General features: G+C 35.5%; 1 protein-coding gene across 1 annotated transcript; it reads left to right on the forward strand.

Annotated features, from left to right (window-relative positions):
- The first annotated feature begins 2,616 nt into the window (after positions 1 to 2,616).
- On the forward strand, positions 2,617 to 7,463 carry LOC137722653 (AT-hook motif nuclear-localized protein 1-like). Its single transcript, XM_068461704.1, has 5 exons — positions 2,617 to 3,392; positions 5,276 to 5,343; positions 5,624 to 5,755; positions 6,646 to 6,807; positions 6,946 to 7,463. The coding sequence occupies exons 1-5, from the start codon at positions 3,029 to 3,031 to the stop codon at positions 7,177 to 7,179; spliced, it is 960 nt and encodes a 319-aa protein (XP_068317805.1). The 5' UTR covers positions 2,617 to 3,028; the 3' UTR covers positions 7,180 to 7,463.
- The last annotated feature ends 1,541 nt before the right edge of the window (positions 7,464 to 9,004 follow it).

Below are 9,004 nucleotides of genomic sequence, written 5' to 3' on the forward strand. Positions count from 1 at the left end.
TGTGCTTGGGGTTCTTACGTCCCCGGAGTTGAGGTTTTTCTTCGTTAACGACCTGGAGTTGAGGTTATTTATAGTGGCGGAGCTAGAAATAGAAGTTAGGAGGGGTCTTTAAGCCGTATGAAAGAAATTGAATAAAACATAATATAACTAGGGAGAAAAAGGTTCATTTTTGGTAGTGGAATGAAAAAATTTAATCAAAAGAGAGTAATGGAGTCACAAAAAAAAAAAAAAAAAATGAGATAATTATATCATAAGCACCAAATTTCTTTATAAGTTCTTACATTGAAGTTGAACAAAAAATAATAATCATGACTCATAATTGCAGCTATGAAAATTGGTTTTCAAGATAAATTCTTTCTCGATCTGTTCCATAAATGCATGGTTTCACTGTAAAACAAATCATGCAAAATGGTGAACTAACTAAGGAAGGCTAGTTTGTATACAACTTTGGCTTCATAACAATGCTACTATAAAACACACTTTTTGATCAATTAGAGAAATATAATAAAGCTAGTTGAGAAGAAAAACACGTAAGTTGAAGAACGCAGAGTATCTAACCAAACGCACACAAATAGAAGGTACAAAGTAAAGAAACTTCAGGATAGGCCTGGTGGGCCTTTCCTAGCCACTTGAGGTTATTTATCGGTTAATCTACTCGGAGTTAATGTTGTTTATCCGGTTATTTATCTAGAGTTAAAGGTTGTTTCCGTCATCTCATGTACCTCTATTTCTTGGTGTCACGAATGAACTTTTTTCGTTATAGTTCCACTGATTATGTATTGTCGTTAAGAGGTGTGTGTTAGGTTTGAGTAAGTGCAAGTGTATTGTTTTATACGAAAACTAATGAAAAATTATTTGAAATATTTGAGTTTTAACAAAAATGACAAAATAAAGGATAAAATATAGTATCATGATTGATATTTTAGTGTAAAAATATAATTTTTCATTAAAATAAACAGTAAACAGTACCGGGAGTTTTTTGTTAAATTTCCCTTGTTTTATTCCGGTGCAAGTGGCGCTTGATTACCTTAGAGACTGTGGTTATATACCTGCTTTTGAGGTACTAAGAAGTTCACTTCTCTGCAATAATGTGGAACGGAAGGTTCTAGGAAGAAGACGAACTATACATAGCAGTATTTGCTAGGAGGGTTATGAGATGATAATATTGAATATTGTTAGGGATTAGCTTAATGACAATCTAAACCAATCTTATAATAAAGGGATTAGCTTAATGACAGATTGAAATAATGAATTACAATAAGTTTTCAAAATAAGTAATTTTGGATAATATTATTATATATTTTATTCATCCCGATAAATTTGGTATGAAAAAAACAAATTTGAAGTTGAACCAATGTTTAAAATATCGGTATCAGCGAAAAAACCATATGTAAATTCGTGAAAATATCGACGGATATATCTAATATCAATAAAATTTAGAGATTGCCAAACATTGGTCCATATCTTTTTTTGATTTTTCGTATTGAAAAACTTTTAAACGATGAGTGGAACCAATCATTAGATTTATTTCCATAACACATATAAAGCCAACTGTTATTAGCACTAAAAAAAAAAATAAAAAATTCATATTTTGCACTCCTTACGGCTGTATTTTTTCTTTCTAAATATTAAAAATTTAGAATACAAAATGAAAATTTTGGAATGCCAAGAGTAACTTTATTTTTTTTGTTCAAAATATAAGCTTGCATAAAACCAGAGAAAACAACAAAGCAAAACACAAGACATGGGAAATGAGAAACAGAAAGCAAAAAAGGTAAAGGAACCCATCGAACTAAAGTAGGTTTTATTTATTTATTTATTTTTTAATAAACGACATTATTATACTAAAGAAAAGAGGGTAGGTTAAGCTTCATCAATAGATTAGCAATAATGTGATTCAAATTTACTTTTGATGAGAATTGAATTTAAAACTTCTCAATTACAAATTAAAAAAAAATACCATTATACCATAGTTTTTTAGATTTCTCAACTTACGAATGTGAGTTTAAATAACGCAGCTGCAGTTGTTGAAGTTGTATCAATACCACAGATTTTTGTTGCCATAAACCAAAAAGTTGATGCCTGCCTAAGCCCACACCAGTACCAACCCCCCCTCCTCCTTTTTCTTTTTCTAGACAATTTCTTTCTTCATGCCTTGGCAACCTAATTTTACTTTTCCATTCACCTAAAATAATAAAATTAATAACAGCAATAATTACTACATTTCACTTTTGCCCATATTTCAAGCAAAAGATATGCTTAAGAAAAGAAATAATAAAAATAAAATAATATTATCCACACATATTTTTTAATTTATTTTATCTCACACTCGAGAATTAAAGTGTGAATAACACCATCAGAAAATTCCTACCATTAGACAATTCGTACCCTTACCCTTTTTTTAATATATTATTTCTTACCGGATTCCAACCAAAACAAGAGATTTATATTTTAACATAAAAATGCTAATATAAATAACATGCTCAAAATGTCCATTTAATTTAATATTTTTTTGCCCATTATTTGTTTTTCATTTCATTTTTTTTAATCGCACTTCGGACAGTCTTAGGAAAGTTAGGCACCCAATAAACTGTAAAACAAAATACAAAGCTTTTCTTACTATTATCTCAACAATTTTCCATTCAAATCACAAAACCAGAAAATCTAAGAGCCCAAAAGATCAAATCCAAATTTTTTTTCCCTATGACCTCTGTTTTTCCGGCTAACTTTGCTTTTAAATAAAATAGATTTGAGTAAAACTAAACCTTCACAAGCATTTGCAGCTAATTGTTTTTTTTTTTTTCCCTGTAATTTTAATTTTTTCTGTGTTAAAAGCTCAGGAAGGAAGCTTCACAGTCTGTTGTTTTTATTTTAATTTTTTTCTCCATCTGGGTTTTCTGTTCCGCGTATAATTTCTGGTTGTGTTTTCAAATTTCGAATGAGTGGGCAATTTTAAATTAGTAAAGTAAAAATGGGTTTTTGTTAAAAAGCTCAAAAGATACAATTTTGGGGGGTTTAAGTGTTAACTATGGAGGGTAGGGAAGGTGGTGTGAATAGTAGTGGGGTTACAGTTGTGGGATCAGATGCTCCATCAGACTACCATGTCGCTCCAAGGTCAGAAAACCCGACTCACAACGCTGGATCAACACCTCAGGCGCCGGTTGCGCCGCCACAGGCGGCGTCTCTGCCGGCGGCAGGGTTTATGCCGATGAAGAAGAAGAGAGGGAGGCCAAGGAAGTACGGACCGGACGGGAGTGTCACCATGGCTCTGTCACCGAAGCCCATATCGTCCTCTGCGCCGCCGCCGGTGATCGATTTCTCGGCGGAGAAGCGTGGGAAAGTGAAGCCACCCAGCTCAATGAGCAAGACCAAGTACGAGGTGGAGAATTTAGGTAATGAAAGAACAAATTTTTGGACTTACCCTTTTGAGTTTGAGTGATTTTATGCTTGTTTTTGAGCTAAAGTCGAAATTTTTAAGGTTGGTTTTGTGTGGTTTCTGTGTTGGGATTGGGTGAGATATACTCTAATTAGAGGGTATAGATTTGGGGTTTATGGGATGCTTGTTGGGTAGATGTGGGACCTCTGATTGGATGCCCTTCTTACTTGAAGGATCTTGGTGTGTGTGTGGGTAGTGGTTCTGAAAGATGAGTGTTTTGTGGGTTGGTGGTATGGGAATGAAGGAATCTTCTTGTTCTGGCTGTCCTTTGGAGGGCACCTCTCTCTCACCTTTTTGAGGAAGAAAATGATGTCAGGTGCCAATTTATGTACATGCTAAAGTCTGCAAGTGATGGTGAACAGACTTGGACCTGAAACCTGTCTTCAACTTGACAGATCTAAATCGTAAACTATAACAACCTCATCCTTTTATTTATGTCTTGTCCATGTTGAAGATCTGATTCTGGTTTTATGTTGTTTCATAGGTTTCTCAGAATGTAATAATCCTAGTCAGTTACCAATGTTCTTTGGTGTTTGAGTACATCTATATTGTGGTCAGTCAGCTTTCATAGTATTCTTCGAATGATTCTCTACAACATGAATGGTGGAACATCTGTTGTCATAGATACTTGCCTGTGTTGGATTCGAGTTTGTCATCTGCTGGCTGCTTGAATGTCTGCATGAAAATTTTGAAATCCCATCTACCAATCATCCTGCAGAAATGTGTCGTTTGGAATTTGAGTAATTTTTGGCTGTTAATTTTGACGAGATAATTATTTAGTTTTTTTGTTTGCATGAAGATTTTTTATTTTATTTTTTAGATTAATTTGGGACAGACATTTAACATTTTGGGACTACTTCCAGTCTTTCAGTGATTTAATTTCATCAATGCATCATAACTCTATCCTTATTTTTTCTTTATCCTTTTGGATAATGTACTAATTGTTCGGCTATATGAACAGTTATTCTAGATTATACAAAAGATAGATTGAAGTGAACGTCGGAAATGTTGATTTAGCATAATGGTGTACTTAACTTAGTTTTATAAATAATTAGCTTAGCATTACTGGAATAACCAGGAATAATTCGAATCCTTCTGACCAAGAGTTTTCAATTACCTAACTGTAAGCATTACTAATATTCTATTTACATTGTTGATCAGGTATGTGTAGTAGTTATCTGACACAAGTAAAGATGGTAAATTATAGATTATAAGGGAATCAAGTGATAGTTAATTACAGGAGTGCATATGATTTCTCTCTGATGTGAATGGCAATGCTTGGCAATGCTTGGAAATGATGACAACTTCTGGATGTTAACAAATTTATGCAACCACGGCTCTGGAAGCTTGGAAAATCATACTGGAATAAGCTACTCCTCCCTTGTAAATGGTTGCTGTGAGCTTTAATCATAGTATAACACCAACAAACCGCAGATGGAAGTTTTTGGATGATGATTACTGCATTAATGTGATAGTGCTATTTTTTGTAGTTGTCTTGGTCTTACATAAAACAAGCGTGTCAGCATAATAAGAAAGTTTTCCTGATATGTTTTGTGGTTGTTGGTGTCGGTTTTCACTGAGATATGCAGTTGCCTGAAGTCATCAACACTTGTTTTTTCATGGTAAAAACTGAAGATGAATGTGTACCTTTTGTTATGTTTTGTTTGTTTATTTATTTATAAAGCCCATGAATTTATTATGGCTCTTGAAATGATCTACATTACTCTGCCTTTGATTTATGGAACAAGTAAAATGTGAAGTGCATGAGTAAAAAAATCTTTGACAAAGTTGAGAGCTCCTTGTGAGGTGGCTAATCCTGTTAGTGTTCTATTTTTGCAGGTGAATGGGTTGCATGCTCGGTTGGTGCTAATTTTACACCCCATATTATCACTGTTAATTCGGGAGAGGTAATTAACTCTAATAATTATGTTTGTCATATCCTACATTGCTAAAACCTTCATGATGTCAATGGTTGGTCTAAATGAAAATATTACATAAGTTAGATCGCTGGAGATGGCCAATTGTGAGTACAAGATTGGTAGATATTATTTACTTCAATCAGTAATTGGCGGCCTGTTTTACACTTTCAGATCATTTAGTAACTTCGGTAGGAGTTTTGGTTTTTAACTTCAATGAGTACTTTAAGAACTTAAGTTGACTTTCCCCTAACAACTGTGGTTGTCTTAGGATGTCATGATGAAGATTATATCATTTTCTCAACAAGGTCCTCGAGCAATATGCGTGCTCTCTGCCAATGGTGTTATTTCAAGTGTGACTCTTCGTCAGCCTGATTCTTCCGGCGGTACATTGACATACGAGGTGATGCATTTTAACCTTTTTATGATAATATCACTGTTTCGTTTGGATCAGTAATGTGTGGCATTTTAGAAGTATTCTGGAATGGATAATTCTATTAACAATGATTTGTTTAGTATCTGAATTTTTTCCCCATAACTTTCTGCTATGTCGTAAGCATAAATGTAATTAGCTTTTGGAGTTGATTTTTTTCTGTTACTGATTGTATTAAGTGGCATACTCATTCTCTGATTCCGCCTTACTCATAATGAGTATTGTTTGAGACTTCAAAAGTTGGTGGCTTTTTTGTTATTGGTAATGCTTCCTCACAGAGCATGCAAAGGAAATAACCACTAAAGACTATATCCAGTTTTTATGTCTCCTTTTAAGACGGGAGCTTTTTGTTGTTAGCCCATCTGTTTTCATTTATTTTTCATGTCATACTGTGAACAATGAGGCATATTTTCTTAGTCCGTGTGTAGTTAAAGCCCTATCTTGAGGTAACTGTTATTTTTTTTTTTCTTTTCTTTTTTACCTTGTTGGCCAAGTGATTTTCTACACTTCTGATAATATTGATTGAAGAAAATTTTAGCATCTGTGTTGCTGACAAAAGTTATACTAAATGAAGATGAATGCTTATGTCTTTATTCAGAAGTTTGGTATCGGAAAAGTTAGTTTGGAAGAATTGTGCCTTTCCACCATTGTTGTCAAACTCATTACTCTCTCAATCACATATATTTCAACTTTTTCCTCTTATGCAGCCTTGATTTCTGATAATTTGATTTAGTGATTGTTTTTCATTGAACTTTCCCAAACCACAGGCTGGGTTCGTTTTTACTTATCTTTTGTATTATTAAATGTTCTTTTGCTAACCACGGGTGGGTTCTCTTGTCTTTGCATTCTTGTTCTTGCAGGGCCGTTTCGAGATATTGTCTTTATCGGGTTCATTTATGCCCAATGAAACAGGAGGGACAAGAAGCAGATCAGGCGGGATGAGCGTTTCTTTAGCAAGTCCAGATGGGCGTGTTGTAGGTGGTGGAGTTGGTGGTCTGTTAGTAGCTGCAAGTCCAGTGCAGGTATGGCTTATTTTATTTCCAAATGTCTACCTGCGTCCTTGCTCATTTTCACAAGAAACAAAAAAGGCAGGATGGTTACGGGCTGCTTTTTAACGACAACGAAGCATGATCTGAGATTTCTTCCTTGCTTTAAATCAGGTTGTAGTAGGCAGTTTTCTATCAGGAAACCAGCATGAACAGAAGCCTAAGAAACAGAAACATGATTATATAGCTAATGCAACACCAACTATGGCTGTTCCTATTTCAAGTGCCGACCCAAAACCGAACTTCTCATCCTCGACTTCCTTCCGTGGAGATAATTGGTCGTCATTGGCATCCGATCCAAAAAACAAGACTGACATTAATGTATCTTTGCCGGGAGGCGTAATGTGAAGAGTAAGTGCTTCTAGTTGCAATATGAGGTTTCTCACTGACCACATTGGCAATTAAGCTCCCCTATTCCCAACTGTTGTTTGTTGTCTGTAAACTTGTTGACTACTAGTATCGTTGCAGTGTTCAACCCCATTTGAGGTGTTCTTTAATTTAGCCGCGTAGGTAGGCTTCTAGTGCTGCTTCGGCAGCCTGTTGTGACATCTAGAGTAGTTTGATCATGTAATACTAGCGACCGAATCTGCCTTTTCTTGGATTGATGTAATGTGATTTGAAGTTGTTTGAGACGTTTTCACTCATCTTTCTCGATGGTTTGATTCTGTTGGTTCAACTCCGTAAACTTCAGCTTTTGTTCCTTTGATTTAGTTAGATGAAGGCTGAAGGCAGGAATTAGGTAGTCTGTGGGGATGTACAATCTTGGAAAATGATGAAATTTCCGGGGGTTTCCGGTTTGCTTTGGATTTGTTGTTTTGAGTACTTTTGCAGGGGGAGTGGATACATTCCTGATGAAAGTTGAACGTAGATGGACCTTATCTCCGACTTTCTCAGTCTTTCTTATTACCGGTTGTATACAGTATATTTGTATCTCTTATTAAGCCGAAAGAGAGAAATAAACAGAGGGGGAAGAAGATTTTGATTTTCCCTATTAACTTTTGATGTTTACACTATAAGCTACATTTAGTAGTTCTCATGCGTGCGGGCGACTGGTTTGGAGGGGACATGAAGTCAAACTCTAACAAGTAGACAATTATCAGAAACAAACATCAATTAAGACAACTCCAAGGAGAAACAAAAATTGGAAGTCTTGAAGATTATGACTAAAAGCTGCAACTACACGGCAAATCACCACCATAGTTTGCCAAGCAATCGGCCACCTGATTTCCTTCGCGATTAATGTGAGAAATCCAAACATGCATGGAGAGAGAATGGTATAACAATTTGCCCAATCAACTAACAAACGCCAAGGCACATGAGAAGATCCATTAAAAAAAAATGTACTGCCAAATAAAAATCACACTCAATCTAAAGAGAATGTCAACCCATCGCCAAAGCTATATGAAGAGCATGAATAATAGCTTCAAGATCGCCTCCAAGGTAGTAGCAATTCCAAAAGATATTACAATGCATTCAAGACAATGACCCAAAGTGGTCATGGAAATTACCACCAAAACCAGCCATGCTCGGAGAACCATGAGTCGCATCGTCAGTGTTAACTTGAACTTGAAAAGCACAAGGAGAAATCCAAAGAAACTCATGAATTCTAAAACTTGCGAGCGAATGCCACTAGCACTAATCAACTGTAAACATTTTCCCTTCCAAACGGATTAAATTTCGAGCTTGCCAAAGTGAGTAAAAACCTGTCCCAATCATACCCCACCATAATAACTGAAGTTGAGTACCGAAACCACGCTACAAAGGACGTTGACTGTGATGTCGGAGAAAAAAACACTGATTTTGGAGTTTTTGTTTACCAGATTTCATGTCTCTTTCACTTGTAATCACAACCGGCAACTCCAACTCAACTCAAGTCAGCTGTCGTCAACATCAACAACTCATTAGTCGGATTTATAAAGAGAAAATGAGTGCACGGGTAGATCTAAATTATGGAAAACTTCGAAATATAAAAAATTGTCTTTGCCCGACTGGATTTTTTTCCACCCGAACAGTTTCAGGGCCTGGTGGCGTGGCGTGGGGTTGCGATAGGAAGCAGCGGTGTGAACAATTGCAAGAAAGGTAGGGAAAAAAAAAAGGCCTTTGTTGCTTATATTGTTGTAGAAATATATTTTTGCTTGATAATGAAACCATAATGCAACGTTTGATGAAATGA

Source organism: Pyrus communis, chromosome 17 (assembly GCF_963583255.1).
Source record: "Pyrus communis chromosome 17, drPyrComm1.1, whole genome shotgun sequence".
Taxonomy (NCBI): domain Eukaryota; kingdom Viridiplantae; phylum Streptophyta; class Magnoliopsida; order Rosales; family Rosaceae; genus Pyrus; species Pyrus communis.